Source organism: Chiloscyllium plagiosum, chromosome 2 (assembly GCF_004010195.1).
Source record: "Chiloscyllium plagiosum isolate BGI_BamShark_2017 chromosome 2, ASM401019v2, whole genome shotgun sequence".
Lineage (NCBI taxonomy): Eukaryota > Metazoa > Chordata > Chondrichthyes > Orectolobiformes > Hemiscylliidae > Chiloscyllium > Chiloscyllium plagiosum.
Window position 1 is genome coordinate 104,112,874 of NC_057711.1, and position 17,989 is coordinate 104,130,862.

At 40.4% G+C, this 17,989-nt stretch overlaps 1 protein-coding gene and 1 non-coding gene across 2 annotated transcripts in view; both read left to right on the plus strand.

The window, feature by feature from the left end:
* Window positions 1-17,989, plus strand: part of dnah6 (dynein, axonemal, heavy chain 6) — a 341,236-nt gene that overhangs the window by 131,006 nt on the left and 192,241 nt on the right. Inside the window, exons 27-33 of the mRNA XM_043705917.1 lie at window positions 1,568-1,678; window positions 6,343-6,468; window positions 11,471-11,626; window positions 12,293-12,454; window positions 12,669-12,806; window positions 13,000-13,167; window positions 15,608-15,756. Of these exons, the coding sequence (XP_043561852.1) occupies window positions 1,568-1,678; window positions 6,343-6,468; window positions 11,471-11,626; window positions 12,293-12,454; window positions 12,669-12,806; window positions 13,000-13,167; window positions 15,608-15,756 (1,010 nt within the window). The remainder of the gene's footprint in view (window positions 1-1,567; window positions 1,679-6,342; window positions 6,469-11,470; window positions 11,627-12,292; window positions 12,455-12,668; window positions 12,807-12,999; window positions 13,168-15,607; window positions 15,757-17,989) is intronic.
* LOC122539710 lies at window positions 13,454-13,609 on the plus strand. Its single transcript, XR_006309157.1, has one exon. It is a non-coding gene; the product is annotated as a U1 spliceosomal RNA (small nuclear RNA).

The following is a 17,989-nucleotide window of genomic DNA, read 5'->3' on the forward strand; positions in this document are numbered from 1 at the left end:
GGCCACAACACACTGCAGTACTCCAGAACTGCAAAAAGAAGAAGAGGAATACCTATACAAGGTATTCGCCAAAAATGGATACCCGCGCAACTTCATCAACAGATGCCTAAGAAGAAGACCACGGAACGAGGACATACCACAACCAAAAGGACTAGCCACACTACATCAGGAGCATCTCGGAACTGATTGCCAGACTACTGCGACCCCTAGGACTCATAACGGCACACAAACCAACAGCCATGCTCAGACAACTCACCAGAACGAAGGACCCGATACCCAACATGAGCAAAACTAATGTAGTGTACAAAATATTATGCAAGGACTGCACTAAACACTATATAGGACAAACAGGAAGACAGCTAACAATCCGCATACATGAACATCAACTAGCCACGAAACGACACGACCAGCTATCCTTAGTAGCCACACACGCAGACAACAAGCAACATGAATTCGACTGGGACAACACTACTATCATAGGGCAAGCCAGACAGAGAACAGCCAGGGAATTCCTAGAGGCATGGCATTCATCCACAAACCCCATCAACAAACGCATCGACTTGGACCCAATATACCAACCACTACAGCAGACAGCTGAAACTGACAACCGGAAGCGGCAGGGACAGACCACTATAAAACCAGAGGAAATATCAAAGAAGCGCTTCGCAGGAGGCTCCCAAGCACTGATGATGTCGCCTAGGCAGGGGACGAAACGTTTGCAACAAAAACTTCCAGCTCGGCGAACAGAACCACAACAACGAGCACCCGAGCTACAAATCTTCGCACAAACTTTGAATGCTACAATCTATATGCATTGTTGTTGCAGGAGTTGACTAGCTTCAATGCAGATACCTGCATGTATAAAATGTAGTGTAGTTGTGTTATTTGTTTGCATTTGAGCAGCGTGGATGACAGGTTTTCTCAACACAGGGCGTAATCAAGGAGTTTCCCGGTGCCCTGGTCACCATTTGTCTTTGAAGTATGCCACCAAAAACAACTTGTCGCCCATCTCATTGCCTAAATGTGCACAAACAGCAGAGTGTTTGATGTATTTACTTATATGAAAATGTTTTCAAAATCATTAATTGAAAATGAAGGATCCTCCAAGTAGCTCAATGGTTAGCACTCTACCTCCCATCACCAGGGACCCGGGCTTGATTCAACCCTTGGGCAACTGTCTGGGTAGAGTTTGCATGTTTTCGCTGCAGCTGTATGGGTTTCCTCCAGGTGCTCCGGTTTTCCCCCTCGGTCAATAGGTGTGCAGGTTAGGTGGATTGGCCATGCTAAATTGCCCATAGTGTCCAGAAATGTGCGGGCTAGGAGGGTTAGTCATAAGAAATGCAGGGTTACAGGATAAGATAGGGGTGGTGGACTTGTATAGGATGCTCTTCAGAGGGTCAGCGTAGACTCGATGGGCCAACTGTAGAGATTCTATGATCCTACAATATATCTGAGAGTCATAATAAAGAAATGCACAAATATGAGTTTCTCTTTATGGCCACTGTAGAATTTCCATTCTAATATTAGAAAAGGTGCAACCTGATTAATTTTGTTTTTGTATTCACAGGTCATATTGACCATTTCACAGCTAATGTGGTGTCGTGATTTACACCATTGTCTGGAGAATGACCATGACCGTATTACAGCCATCGCTGAATTTGAAAAAACTAATTTTGAGGTGACTTAGAATTGTGTTTATACATTTTTTTTAAAGAATACAATTAGCTGTTTGTATTAGCAAGAAATTATCTGTCCAGTTTGTTTGTTACAATCAGTTCAAATTCTGAAAGTTACCTTGCTATATGTACATGGTATGGCAGAATGTAGTAGAATCATTTGGAAGTGCTGCCACTGTAAGAACTTCACAGCATTTATATTAAACAATTTTCAGGTAACCCATTGTGTGTGTAAGATTTTGTTCTAGGATCCAAAGTTGTTCTTCCTATTAAGTGATGTCCTCTCAACTTGCAACAAACTTAAATCACTCCCTTTAATAAACATTCTTATGAATGGCTTATGAACTGAAATTTTACTCCAACACTGGAATGGATTCTCTTTCTGTTAGAACATAGAACAATACAGCGCAGAACAGGCCCTTTGGCCCTCGATATTGCGCCAACCTGTGAACTATTCTCAGCTCGCCCCCTACACTATCCCATCATCATCCATGTGCTTATCCAAGGATTATTTAAATGCCATTAATGTTGCTGAGTTAACTACATTGGCAGCTAGGGAATTCCACGCCCATACCACTCTCTGAGTAAAGAACCTTCTTCTGACATCTATCTTAAATCTGTCTCAATTTGTAGTTATGCCCCCTCATACAAGCTGACGTCATTTCCTAGGAAAAAGACTTTCACTGTCTACCCTATCTAATCCTCTGATCATCTTGCATGTCTCTATCAAATCCCCTCTTTGCCTTCTTCTTTCCAATGAGAACAGACCCAAATCTCTCAGCCTTTCCTCATAAGACCTTCCTTCCAGACCAGGCAACACACTGGTAAATTTCCTCTGCACCTTTTCCAATGCTTCAACATCCTTCCCGAAATATGGCGACAAGAACTGTACACAATATTCCAAGTATGGCCGCACTGGCGTTTTGTATCATTGCAGCATGATATTGCAGCTCTGGAATTCAATCCCTCTACCAATGAAACCTTACACACCGTATGCCTTCTTAACAGCACTATCAACCTGGGTGGCAACTTTCAGGGATCTGTGTACATGGATCCAAGATCCTCTGCACAACCACACTACCAAGAATCTTTCCATTGACCGAGTATTCTACCTTCCTGTTATTCTTCCCAAAGTGCATCACCTCACATTTCACTGCATTGAACTCAATTTGCCAACTCTCAGCCCAATTCTGCAGTTTATCCAAGTCCCCCTGCAACCTGTAACATTCTTCCAAACTGTCCACTACTCCACCGACTTTAGTGTCATCTGCAAATTTACTAATCCATCCACCTATGCCTACATCTAAGTCATTTATAAAAATGACAAACAGCAGTGGTCCCACAACAGATCCTTATGGCACACCACTAGTAACTGGACTCCAAGCTGAATAGTTTCCATCAACCACACTCGCTGCCTTCTTTCAGAAAGCCAGTTTCTAATCCAAACTGCTAAATCACCCTCAATCCGATGCCTCTGCATTTTCTCCAACGGCCTACCATGCGGAACCTTATCAAAGGCTTTACTGAAGTTCATGTATACCACGTCAACTGCTCTACCCTCATCTACATGCTTGGTCACCTTCTCAAAAAACTCAATAAGGTTTATGAGACACGACCTGCCCTTGACGAAACCATGTTGACTATCTGAAATCAAATTGTTGCTTGCTAGATGCTTATAACTCTTATCTCTTATAATCCTTTCTAAAATTTTTCCTACAACAGAAGTAAGGCTCGCTGGTCTATAATTAACTGGGTCATCTCTACTGCCCTTCTTGAACAAGGGCACAACATTTGCAATCCTCCAGTCCTCTGATACTAAACCTGTAGACAATGATGACTCAAATATCAAAGCCAAGGCTCTGCTATCTCCTCCCTAGCTTTCCAGAGAATCCTTGAATAAATTCCATCCGGCCAAGGGGACTTGTCTACTTTCACTCATTCTAGAATTGATAACACATGTTCGTAACTAACCTCGAACCTTTCCAGCCTAATATCTCGTATCTCATTCTTCTCCTCTACAACATTCTCCTTTTTCTGAGAGAAAACCGATGAGAAATGTTTGTTTAGCACCTCTCCAATCTCCACAGGGTCTACATTCAATTTCCCACTTCTGTCTTTGACTGGCCCTATTCGTACCCTAATCATCCTTTTATTCCTCACATACTTAGAGAAAGCATTAGGGTTCTCCTTTATTCTATTTGCTAAAAACTGCTTGTGTCCTCTCTTTGCTCTTCTTAACTCTCTCTTTAAATCCTTCTTAGCTGATATGTAACTCTTCATCACCTCATCTGAACCATTTTGCCTCATCCACATATAAGCCTCTTTCTTCTGCTTAACAAGAGATGCAATTTCTGTAGTAAATCACTGTTCCCTTACCTTATCACTTGCTCCCTGTCTGACAGGGACATACCTATCAAGGAAACGCATTATCTGTTCCTTAAACCAGCTCCACATTTCCATTGTCTGCATCCCCTGCATTTTGCTACCCCATTCTTTGCATCCTAATTCTTGCCTAATTGCATTATAATTGCCCTTGCCCCATCGATAACTTGATCTGTGGCATGTACCTATCCTTTCCATTGCTAAACTAACGGTAACTGAATAATGGTCACTCTCTCCAAAGTGCTCATCTACAACTAAATCAAACACCTGGGCTGGTTGATTACCAAGCCCCAGATTCAATGTGGCCTTCCCTCTTGTCAGCTCTTCGATATACTGTGTCAGGAAATCCATCTGTGCACATTGGACAAAAACTGATCCATCTGACGTACTCGAGTTATAGTATTTCCAGTCAATATTGGGAAAGTTCCACAACTTTTGCCTCTGGCCTTGGTATTTAGCATTAGATCTAGCTGAAACACATCAAGTAACTTTGATTCTGACTTTCTCTGGCTGATGAAACATCTTCCTGCGATGTAAAGATAGTCCCCGACTTCCTGGAGGAAACAGTTTTTGGGATGCTGGGACATTGAGTAAATTTAAGGAAGAGACATTTTTGATTAGTAATGTATTGAAGGGTGATGGAGTACAGGCAGGAAAGTGGAGTTGAGACTGTGATGACATCAGCCATGATCATATTAAATGGTAAGCAGGCTCACGGGGCTGAATTTCCTGCTCCTGTTCATATGCTTTTGTATTCCTTTCATCACTACCCAGGCTGTTCTTAAAGTTCTCTTCCCTGTCTGAATCACTCACGCCTTCCACAAAAGCAAGGATCCCACCAGCTTGTGTCATTGAAAATTGAGGCCAACTGTTCAGGATTGTCTCCTGCATGTCTCCCTTCCCTTTGTCTACTAAATATGGACATCCTTTTCTCCAACTCTAGATTTGTCCACAAGTCCTCACCAAACGCATTCCATTAGATACCCACGTCTCTCCCTCCACTTTATTCTCATTAAATTGTTAACACCCAGCTTCCTTCTCTGCCCCAATGCTCCATTCTTGTGTTTGAACACCCTTTTCAAATAAGAAATTAACGTATCTGTCAATTCCCAAATCCATGACCAAGTTTCCTACATTTCCATGCTTAAACCAAAATAGAAACATAAAATTCTAGAAGAACCCAGCAGGGTAGCACATGTGGAGAGAGAGACAGTGTCAGTGGAATTGAACATCCACACCTAAGGCAGGTTTGTGCAGTGGGGAGTCACAACATTGTGTTCCCACCTTTCCACATTCAAGAAGAATGGATGACAGCTTCACTGCCCAGTCTCCAATTGATGTGCTTAAGTAGCCTCTGGAGGGTTGTTTAAGGAAGAACCTCATCCCACTGCTGCTGGTGTTCAACCTGAGTACTCCCCATGCAGAGAGACCAGCCACCCATTTCTACCATATTTGCCTGTGGAGTAGTTTGTGGGAGTGTGGGGTTGTAATGGGGTGTCACTCACTCACAGGCCCTGTGTGCTCCATCAAGGAACCTAGCTTTGGGAAGAGGAAGCAATACCCATGGCCCATCCAGTAGTTGCAATCTAATATTGGCAAACAAAGTTTTGGGGTGGCATCCCAATCATTGTGAGGGCGACAAACACTGTCCCAGTGACTACCTGGTAAATATGTTGGACAACAGTGAGGTGGTGGGGTGAGGTCTGCATGGGAAATTCTCTATCACCTGATTCTCACTGATTCTCTAACTATTAGGTGGTGCAGTCTCTCAAGCACTGTGCTTTTGATTGCCTTGATTCAGAGAAGGTAAAACTGAGAGGTGTGACAGGTAAAGCAAATATTGAACAGAAGATAGGAGGATAGAACCAAAGGCAAAGATTGATTGGGGAATAGATGCAATTAAATAACAGAAAGTGATAATGGTGCAAGGTAAAATAGTGTGATACTGGATGAGATATTTAAATAAATTGAAGTCCTCACATCATCAATGTCAAACTGTGGCACTTCTATGCCTTTCATCTGGTGTGCACTCTATACAGGACCACTGAACCTTACTGTAACAATATCTTTTGTAAAGCCACATTATTAATAGCTTTATGTTTTAAAAACAAATGTAACTTGTAGTTTCTACCTCAGTATAAATGTGACTACATGGTTTTGAAGCAATAATTTAGTTTAAATATTAATTAAGGATGCTTTATTATAAGGATTTCAACAACTTTGTACCAATGGGAACTGATTATGGCTGATATATGCTGTCTAATGATGTTATATCTCCTTATAGAGACTTAATGCTCTAGCTGGTTTAGTTCGAGGCAAGCTCTTAACTCTGCACCGAAGTATTGTGACTGCACTCATAACCGTTGATGTTCATGCAAGAGACATTGTCACTGAATTGGTGAAAGAAAAGGTATCTATCATTGCAAGAAATTTTATTGGTATGACGTGTGCCTCATTGTTGAAAGCAATACTACTGTTCAATCTGGCTGTTCACAATTCTAAGAAGTTCTAGTTCAAAATTGCACAGATACGAATCGGGAGGAGGAGTAGCTATTTCGGCCTCATGAGTTTAGTCCACAATTAACTAAGAAACAATTATAGAAATTGCTGAGAAAACTCAGGTCTGGCAGCATCTGTGGAGAGAAAGCAGAGTTAATGTTTCAGGGTCCAGTGACTCTTCATAACATGGTTGACCTGTTTGTGTTTTGAATTCCACATTCCTATTTACCTCCAAAAATCCTTCATTCTTTGGCTGAATAAGAATTTATTTACCTTTGCCTTAAAAATGTCTAATAATTCCACTGCCTTCTGGTGCAGAGTGTTCCAAAGTACACAACCCTCATAAAAGTAATTCTCCTCATCTTGGACCTGAAGAGGAGAATCCAGAATTTAAAACTGCCTCAGAGGTCTGGAGGAAGAGGAAACATCCTTTTCATTTTTAAGACTTTTCAGAACCTTATACACTCCAATTAAGTCACTACTCGCTCTCCTAAACTTCAGTAGAATCAAGCACAGACTATCCAACCTATCCACCTGAGAAAACCCACCTATTCCAGCTATCAATCTGGTATGTCTCCTCAGAGCCCTCTTCAAATCAAAAACATCCTTCCTCAAATAAGGAGACTAAAGCTGCACATAATATTTGAGATACAGTTTTCCCATTCCTTTATCTTTAATTCCACCCATAATATAGGATAGCATTCCATTAGCCTTCTTGATTATATGCTATACCAGCACATTAATGTTCTATAACTTGTACACTAGATTACCTAAATCCCTGTGCACTTCAGATTAAGCATACCGTTTAACTTCTGCTTCATTAATTTATGAGCACAGATGATGCCATAACCTGCAAATAGTTTATGGTGGCAAGCTCAAAAAATTTCTATTCATCATTTCATGTCTAAATATACATTGCTATCTGCTCCGACATTGCAGCATTGTCTTATTTAAAATGTCTGCCAACTCTACACCTATTATAAATAGGTACAGTCCCTAGCAAGCAGTCTACAGGGGCTCCGATCTTCCAGCTGATTTTGCTTTCCCATAATAGCCTTGGCTGACCATTTCCAGCTGCTTCCCTTAATTTTTCGAGTTTCTCAAACAAATTAAAACCTGTTCCAATGGTTTGTCTTCCCCCAGCCATGTTAGGTTCCTTTCCTTGTATTGCTAGATGGCAGAAAGTTGAAACTTTATTGCTGGAACAGCACAGCAGGTCAGGCAGCATCCAGGGAACAGGAGATTCGACGTTTCGGGCACAGGCCCTTCTTCAGGCAGAAAGAAAAGTCTTTTCAACTAAAGACAATTTGCCTCTCACATTCATTAGTAGTAACTCTCAGAACCAAGTCTTTTCTCTCTGACCATACAGAACTTGATGTGAAGATGCCAGTGTTGGACTGGTTCGGACAAAATCAGAAGTCACACAACACCAGGTGATAGTCCAACATTTATTTAAAATCATCAACTTTCAAAGCACTGTTCCTTCGTCAGGTGAAGTCATTTTGACTTCATACAGAATTGCCATGTGCATGAACTGTAATATTCATTAAATTTTAGTGAAGCTAAAATCAGTAAACTGATCTCAAAAATTCTTTCCTCTGCTGCCATCTCCCTGATAAATGAAACATTTTAACCTTCCATCCATATGGAAATGCTGATTAGCAATTATTGATCCCAACTTAGAGTTATAGAGATTTACAGCATGGAAACGGACCCTTCGGTCCAACCCGTCCATGCCGACCAGGTATCCCAACCCAATCTCGTCCCACCTGCCAGCACCTGGCCCATATCCCTCCAAACTCTTCCTATTCATATACCCATCCAAATGCCTCTTAAATGTTGCAATTGTACCAGCTCCATAACATCCTCTGGCAGCTCATTCCATACCCGTACCACCCTCTGTGTGATAAAGTTGCCCCATTGGTCTCTTTTATATCTTTCCCCTCTCATCCTAAACCTATGCCCTCTAATTCTGGACTCCCTGACCCCAGGGAAAAGACTTTGCCTATTTACCCTATCCATGCCCTCATAATTTTGTAAACCTCTATAAGATCACCTCTCTGCTCCGATGCTCCAGGGAAAACAGCCCCAGCCTGTTCAGCTTCTCCCTATAGCTGAAATCCTCCAACCCTGGCAATATCCTTGTAAATCTTTTCTGAACCCTTTCAAGTTTCACAACATCTTTCCGATAGGAAAGAGACCAGAATTGCATGCAATATTCCAACAGTGGTCTAACCAATGTCCTGTACAGCCGCAACATGACCTCCCAACTCCTGTACTCAATACTCTGACCAATAAAGGAAAGCATACCAAACGCCTTCTTCACTATGGAGAAAATGAGTACTGCAGATGCTGGAGACCAGCCTCATTCCTGAAGAAGGGCTTATGCCCGAAACGTCGATTCTCTTGCTCCTCGGATGCTGCCTGGCCTGCTGTGCTTTTCCAGCGCTTTCTTCACTATCCTATCTACCTGCGACTCCACTTTCAAGGAACTACGAACCTGCACTCCAAGGTTTCTTTGTTCAGCAACACTCCGTAGGACCTTGCCATTAAGTGTGTAAGTCCTGCTAAGATTTGCTTTTCCAAAATACAGCACCTCGCATTTTTCTGAATTAAACTCCATCTGCCACGTCTCAGCCCATTGGCCTATCTGGTCAAGATCCTGCTGTAATCTGAGGTAACCCTCTTCGCTGTCCACTACACCTCCAATTTTGGTGTCTTCTGCAAACACACTAACTGTACCACTTATGCTCGCATCCAAATCATTTATGTAAATGACAAAAAGTAGAGGACCCAGCACTGATCCTTGTGGCACTTCACTGGTCACAGGCCTCCAGTCTGAAAAACAACCCTCCACCACCACCCTCTGTCTTCTACCTTTGAGCCAGTTCTGTATCCAAATGGCTAGTTCTCCCTGTATTCCATGAGATCTAACCTTGCTAATCAGTCTCCCATGGGGAACCTTGTCGAATGCCTTACTGAGGTCCGTATAGGTCACATCTTCCACTCTGCCCTCATCAATTCTCTTTGTTACTTCCAAAAAAACTCAGTCAAGTTTGTGAGACATGATTACCTACACACAAAGCCATGTTGACTATCCCTAATCAGTCCTTGCCTTTCCAAATACATGTACATCCTGTCCCTCAGGATTCCCTCCAACAACTTGACCACAACCGATGTCAGCCTCACTGGTCTCTAGTTCCCTGGCTTGTCCTTACCACCCTTCTTTAAGAGTGGCACCATGTTAGCCAACCTCCAGTCTTTCATCTCAGAAGTAAATGGTCCTTTTCAGAATAGTATCTCCAACATTCTAATGGCACTGTAGGAGATTCAGACTTGACTTATTAAAACTTAAAAGAATGCTGCCATCATCTGAGTATAAATGCTTTGTACCTTATTCTCAATAAGCCATGTTTCTTTGATCTCTAACCGATGGTCTAGATTTACTGTAATTCAGAACAGACTCACACATACCCTTTCATTTACCCTAAATTTAAAGGTTTAGTATCAAAATATAATAATCTTATAAACGCCATAATTGTAACAGAGTATACAGCAAACAACAGGAGAACAAATTAAGGAGGGTGAAAGAAATCTAGGGTACTAGATAAACACAGGTCTGGCAGCATCTGTTAAGAGAAAAACAGAGTTAACATTTTGACATTCTGATGAAGGGTCACTGAACTTGAAATGTTAACTGTTTTTCGTTCAAGAAATGGTGCCAAACCTGATGCATTTCTCCAACATAGTGTTTTGGTTTCAGATTTCCAAGATGGGCGACACAGTGGCAAGCACTGCTGCCTCACAGCACCAGAGACCTGGGTTCAATTCCTGCCGCAGGTGACTGACTGTGTGGAGTTTGCACATTCTGTCTGTGTCTGCGTGGGTTTCCTCCGGGTGCTCCGGTTTCCTCCCACATTCCAAAAGATGTGTAGGTTAGGTGAATTGGCCATGCTAAATTGCCCGTAGTGTTAGGTGAAGGGGTAAATGTAGGGGAATGGGTCTGGGTGGGTTGCGCTTCAGCAGGTCGGTGTGGACTTGTTGGGCCGAATGGCCTGTTTCCACACTGTAAGTAATCTAATCTAATCTAATCTGCAATTCTTTCTGTTTAAATAAAGAAGGTTGTTTCAATGCTTTATGAGGGGTTGCAGCATTAGCAAAGTTGAACAAACAATGTATCCTTGCAAAGAAAACATGATTTGCTATTTTTGGTTTTCAGTAATGAAGTATAAGTAGGTGTTCCAGTGTTAGAAGAACATTTCTCAAACAGTGGCCATAACAAAATCTGGACCACCTTGAAAATAGGAAAAACAGCCCACGACAATGATTGTGGGTGGAATATCAGACATTTTGAGTCAAATGACAAGGCGCCTAAACTGGTTGAATTAGTTATAATGTGGAAAATCAAACCATGAACTGGCCTTGAAATATAGAATTATAAAATGATAGGAGTGCAACATAAACATGACTGAAATTAAAGGGATGGAATTGAATATTTCAAGGCTAAGCAGAGAAATTGAAATAAAATTAGATGTTAAAATAGTGCAGTAGAGTTTGACATGCCTCTGAGAAATACAATAGTAGAATAGGCAGGAAAAGCATTTAAGACCCTTAATTCTTAATATGCCTATCTACTGATATCTGCCCTTTTGATATGGAATTATGGCAGGAAGAGTAAAATCCAGCAGTTAAAATTAACAAGGGATTCATTCTGATGCTGGTAGCTGGGGATATAACTGAGAATAAGGGTTTTCTGTTACCAGATGCCATTTAAAGTCCCCCATACACTTCAGTTTTTACATTTTAATGTCATTCAAAAATGAGGTACTAAAACATTTATCAATGTGGAAAAAGCTTGTTTAAGTTATGAGGTTTTATGTTAATAATAATCATTGTTTAACTTTTTTTTATAGGTGGACACAGTAAATAATTTTGAGTGGCAGCGACAGCTACGTTATTACTGGGATCTTGATGCAGATAACTGTGTGGCTATGATGGCCCTGTCTAATTACACATATGGCTATGAGTACCTGGGCGCATCTCCTCGGTTGGTCATTACACCGCTTACTGTAAGTACAATCAGTGAAGATGGTAGTGACCAGAAATTTAAAGTTGGGAGCAAATAATGCAAATAGCAATAATGGTTTACTGATAGTAGTGGGAACAGTGCAGAAATTTAGCTTGTTTCAGTGGTACAAGTACTGTCTCATTTGTAAATTGCCCCTCTGGTGATAGTGTGAAAAGATACTGTTGAAGCTTGAGGGAGATTAGTAATTCCATCACTTGACATAAATGTTCTAATGCAGTCTGTGATAAGTTTGTTATATCCTGACCTGAAATTCCTTTTCAAAAATGTACAAAGCCTCTTCCATGAGACAAATCTGAGGGATGCACACAACAAGGCAGCTCCAGCTTAGCAGTTTATTTTAAAGGCTGAAATAGCACACAGTGATTGGCCATTCTTTATTATCTCCATTTTCTCAATGTTAACTGAGAAACATAACTTAAGTTGCTTATATATTTGAATAAGAGAAATGTGCCAGCGTGGAAAAGCTATGTGACAGTGTAGAAAGATTGTATGTCTGTACTGTTCGTAAGAAAGTATGCTAACTAACAGTATAACATTCAATCCATTTTGAAAATGGGCAGTACATTGATTCTGTATTAATCCCTTTTCTGAAATAAATTAAAATTATTAAAAAATGTAGCTGACTAAGTTGTCTTGGTTACCTTAGGACCGTTGTTACCTCTGCCTCATGGGAGCATTACAGCTAGATCTAGGAGGAGCTCCAGCTGGCCCTGCTGGTACTGGTAAAACAGAAACAACCAAAGATCTTGCCAAGGCCCTAGCCATCCAGTGTGTTGTTTTTAATTGTTCTGAAGGCTTAGATTACAAGGTAAGTTAATAACAGGTGCAGGAAATTTAATTGAATATGAAGACAACATTTCCAAATCTTTTTAATGTGTATATCATTATCATTTTAATGGACAATATTATAGTATAACCAATAAAGAATGAGGCATAAGCTCTTCATTACCCTTTTTTTGTGTTTACAACAATTATTCTGTCATAAGTTATTGTGCAATGACTAAGTTTATGTTCTTTTCCAGATGATGGGACGTTTCTTCAGTGGTTTAGCTCAGTCAGGAGCTTGGTGCTGCTTTGATGAGTTCAACCGGATTGACATTGAAGTACTTTCTGTCATTGCACAGCAGCTCATTACCATTAGAAATGCTAAAGCAGCTAAGGTAACAATTACTCCAATACTGAAAAAGCTCGATAATTAGCAGGTTGCAAATTTATGCAAAAGAAAGGAATGAATTTTCACTGAGGTGAGGGGAAGGGGCTTTGCCCAATTAATGGCCATCATTTTGATAGAAGAGAATTGAAAACTTTGGAAAACAGCATGAATAACATTAATGCTATTTTATTTTTCTGCAGCTCTCTCGTTTCATGTTTGAAGGTAGAGAGATCAAGTTGGTCATGTCTTGTGCAGCATTCATTACTATGAACCCAGGTTATGCTGGAAGAACAGAATTGCCTGACAACTTAAAGGCTCTTTTTAGACCCATTGCAATGATGGTTCCAAACTATGCTCTTATTGCTGAGGTAAATGTATTGATGCCTTTATTTATGTCTTATTCCTTTTGTTATCGGTTTATAGTAATTAGATAATAGAATTAGTGTCATTCACCCATCTGGACTAACCAAACACCTTTCTTTAATCTTGAGCAGTTTCTGGTTACAAAATAATTTGAAGGAAAGTAAGACCATGAATTTACAATGCAGTTAACTTATTTTTAGCAAGCATAACCTACATTGCATATATCAGAGCAGTTTAGGAAGGTAGAACACCTCCTCAAGGACAGTTAATAATGGTCATTATATGTTACCTTTACTTACCTGACAGGGGAGAGACCATAATCTTGAAGGTGGTTTTCCCAGGGCAAGGCTATCCCATTGCACTTTGGGTGACACCTGTGATGTCCTCAAATGCAGGATACATGACTGCAAAATTTATGGTAGTGGGGAACTGCATTTGTACTCTGAAGGCTCTTGTGGTGCAGCGGCAGAGTCCTGACTTTTGACCTTTTGAGCCAGGATGCTCACGTTCAAGTCCAGCTTGCTCCAGGAGTATTTCACACCAACTTTGAATAGGTTAATTAGAAATATCTATGTGTGACCTTTAGCAGTGTTGGCCACTGTCCATGATTGATTTTTTAAAAGTATCTTGTGCTATTACTTGTTGGTTCCTAAGAGTAGACTTAATTGAACCTGTTCTGCCATTCATATAGATAAAGATTGATCTATATCTTGACTTCATTTACCTCTGTTAAGTCAAAATCCTTTAATACCCTTCCAAACTAAATTATTTTGTGATTTCAATTAAAGAAACACTTCTTGGAATCACCTATAAATGACCTAGCACTAATTTTAAAGTTATATGCTCCCTTGTTCTTGACTTTGCTGCCAGCGGAATTAGTTTCTCTGAATGAACAATATCTACTAAGTCTCTTTAATCATTGATTCGTAGAATGGTTACATCACAGAAGGAGGCCTTTTGGCCCATCATGTCTGCAGTCTTTTTGTACCAACAACTGACCAAACCACTGTTGTCCTGCAATTATTGTTTAATTTTCAGAGTGTTGTCTGTTGAGTCAAAAGGTTTCAATGTTCAAGTCTCACATTAGGCCTTGAGCACAAAATCAAATCTGACTCTCCATTTCATTGCTGAAGACTGCTGTTTTATTGGAGCTGCTGACTTTTTGATAAGGCTTTAAAAGATCGCATGGTATGATTTCAAAGATCCAAGCTAATCAGAGCAATTCCTGTTTGACAGACTGGACATGTGGGGGGGTGGTTGGGGATGGGGATGGGGATGGATGCTGAGAGATACCTTCATGTCCATGCTTCCAACCCCTGTCCTGAAGCTCAGCCCACACTCCAAATACCTCCACGTTTCATACATTAATTAGCTGGTTCCTGGCTCCTCTGTGAACCTGTGACTCTGTCTCAGTGATCCTGCTAGGCTCAAGATCTGCCAGTCTCTGACTGGCTGGCATCTCTTTGCTGGGCAGGGCTTCAGCCCCTGGTGGCTTCACTGCTGCTTGATTGGTGTATGGAGACATACCAAGTCTATCATTGGCTCTCCAGCTAACAGGACTGCAGATGCTGGAGATCAGAAGGGCTCATGCCCGAAACGTCGATTCTCCAATCCTTGGATGCTGCCCTGACCTGCTGCGCTTTTCCAGCAACACCTTTTCAGCTCTCCAGCTAACAAGCAAGATCCCTAATTCCAGACCAAGATTCTGCCGAATATCACATTAGTATTGCTATATACAAATTAGTTAATACAATTCCCTACATACTGAATTGACTATGCTTCCAAAGTATTTAATTGACTATACAGCCTTTTGATCATGACAGATTACATACAACTGCAAATCTCTGCTATTTTTGCCTCTAATCATCATAAATACCTGAGTCAGTTCATCTCTCAATGGTTTATTTCAAGAGATAAAAGCATAGACTATGTAACTTATACTGATAATTTAACACTCAGTGTTTCATCTGATCCAATGTTGACTAATCCTTCCTGAGGTTCAGCACCCATATCAAAATGTTTATTCTAAATGGGCTCTAACCAGTGTTTTATTAACTAATAGAATAACATGTACTGCTTAATTTTCTAATCCGTTTGAGATAAAGCACAACATGCTTTTGACCTTTACAATTTTTAAAAAATCTGTCTACTGTTTTTTAGTGGTGTGTACTTCCTCACCATTTAGAAAGTAAATTGCTCTACCTTTCTTAGATCAAGCTGAATTATCTCATTTTTTTTCTATCATAAGGGTATTTGCCACACTTTTACATACTTTTTCATTTAATCTGTCAATTTTGAAACTTTCTGTTCTTATCTATCTTGTGCACCATCTGATTTTGTCTTGACAGCAACTTGAGTATATGACTCTCTGTTCCTTTAAATTATTGATAAATATAATTAAAAGCCACTATGATCCTGTTATTTATTTATTTTTGTATGTTTTAGGTCATCTTGTATTCAGAGGGCTTTGAATCTAGTAAAGTTTTGGCACGAAAGATGACCCAGATGTACAAATTATGCAGTGAACAACTATCCCAGCAGGATCACTATGACTTTGGTATGAGAGCAGTCAAGTCTGTGCTTGTCATGGCTGGGTAAGCAGACAAGTTGGTATGCTTATCTTCAATTAAAAAAATGGAAAAATTGACTGGGGCTAGATTCTCTACTTATTGTTAGGATGTAAGGTTGGAGACTGTGCAGATCATTGAAGAAATCATTTGACTATGATTGAAATCAATGGAAATGTCTTAATTCTTTTGTGGAATATGGGTGTCACTCCGAGGGCAGGATTTGAACTAGGTGATATGTTAGGCAATTTCAGAGACCATTGTGTCAACTACTTTGCTGAGGGTCTGGAGTCACATGAAGGCTGGAGTAGGTACGGGTATCAGATTTCCTTTCCTAAACAACATGAGTGAACCCAATGAATTTTTACAATAAATGATAATAAATTCATGGTCACCAAAATGATAATAAGTTTTCAATTCCAGAATTTATTAATTGACATTAAATTCTATCAGCTACCACAGTAAGATTTGAACTCATGCCCCCAAAGCATTAGCTTGGTTTTCTTTATTGCTAGCTCAGTCACTTAATTTCAGCCATTTTCTTCCCTTGCAATCGGATTGTCCTGCATTGGCTCATCAGTTTTATGCTCTGGAAACCAAATTCAAAATCTACCCAGTGGCCTGAAGTTTGAAGTATAATTAGTTAGGCCATGCTATAATTTTTGCCTTGATGAATAGATCACTAGCATAAACATATGAAGAGATAGCAGAGGCATATACATTCAGAAATGGAATAACTAAAAAGATTGATGGACAGCTAGTATATAATTTCTGTGTTTAAAAAGTGAGGCAAAATGTATCCAGAGGTCCATATACCAGTTTGTTTAACATTGGTTGTAGGAAAGCTAACAAAATACTTACTCAAAGATATAATAGTATGCAACGAAAAGGTTCAAGATGTAAAAGCACAGATTTCTTAATGGAAGGTTATACTGACTAATCTCATGGAATCTCCTGAAGAAGTAACAGAACAGCAGCTACGAGCTGTAGTGGTTAAATTATGAATAATTTTAAAACATGGTAATCTGTCACTTAGAAAGCACACATTAATAAGGGATGGTCAATATGATTTTGTTAAGGGAAGCTTGTATCTTCTTGACTGAATTTTTTAAAGTTGTATCAAGGAGGATTGATGAGGATATCACAGTGGATATTGACTATGTGGATTTTAGAAAAACATTTGACAAGATTCCACATGGCAGACTGGTCAGAAAAGGAAAAACTACTGGGATATATGGAAATGTGGCAAGTTGGATTCAAAGTAGCTCAGTCACAAAAGAAAGGGTAATGGTTGATTGGCGTTTTTACAATTGGATAGCAGTTTCCAATAGTGTTCCACAGGTCTCTGTTTTGGGTACATTGATGTGTATGGTATATATTAATAGACATAGAGATGTACAGCACAGAAACAGATCCTTCGGTCCAACTTGTCCACGCCTTTCCCTCCAAACCCTTCCTATTCATATACCCATCCAGATGCCATTTAAATGTTGCAATCATGCTAGCCTCCACCACTTCCTCTGGCAGCTCAGTTCATATATGTACCACCCTCTGTGTGAAAATGTTGCCCCTTAAGTCTCTTTTATATCTTTCCCCTCTCACCCTAAACCTATGTCCTGGAAAATGTTGCCCCTTAGGTCTCTTTTATATCTTTCTCCTCTCACCCTAAACCTATGTCCTGAAGTTCTGGAATCCCCCACTCCCAAGGAAGAAACTTTGTCTATTTATAAACCTCTATAACGTCACTCCTCAGATGTTTAGGACTTGATTGTGGGAGGCACGTTTCTTTATTCATTCACAGGATGAGGAAGTCACTGGCTAAGCAGCATTTATTGCCCAGGTGACAGTTAAGAGTCAACCGTACATTGCTGTGGGTCAGGAGTCTCATGTAGGCCAGACTAAGTCAGGAACAGGAACAGTAAGGTTCTGTTCCTTGAAGGACATTAATGATCCAGATGGATTTTTCCAACAATCCATGACGGGATTTGAACCTGGGTCCCCAGAATATTAGGAGAAAGTGAGGAATGCAGATGCTGGAGACCAGAGTTGAAAAATGTGGTACTGGAAAAACACAGCAGGCCAGGCAGCATCCGAGGAGCAGGAGAATCGACGTTTCAGGCATAAGCCCTTCTTCAGGAATGAGGCTGGTTGTCAAGCGGGCTGAGATAAAAGATAGGGGGGAGGGAATTTTGGGGAGGGGCGCTGGGAATACGATAATTGGAAGGAGGTGAGGGTGAGGGTGATAGGCCGGAGCGGGGGT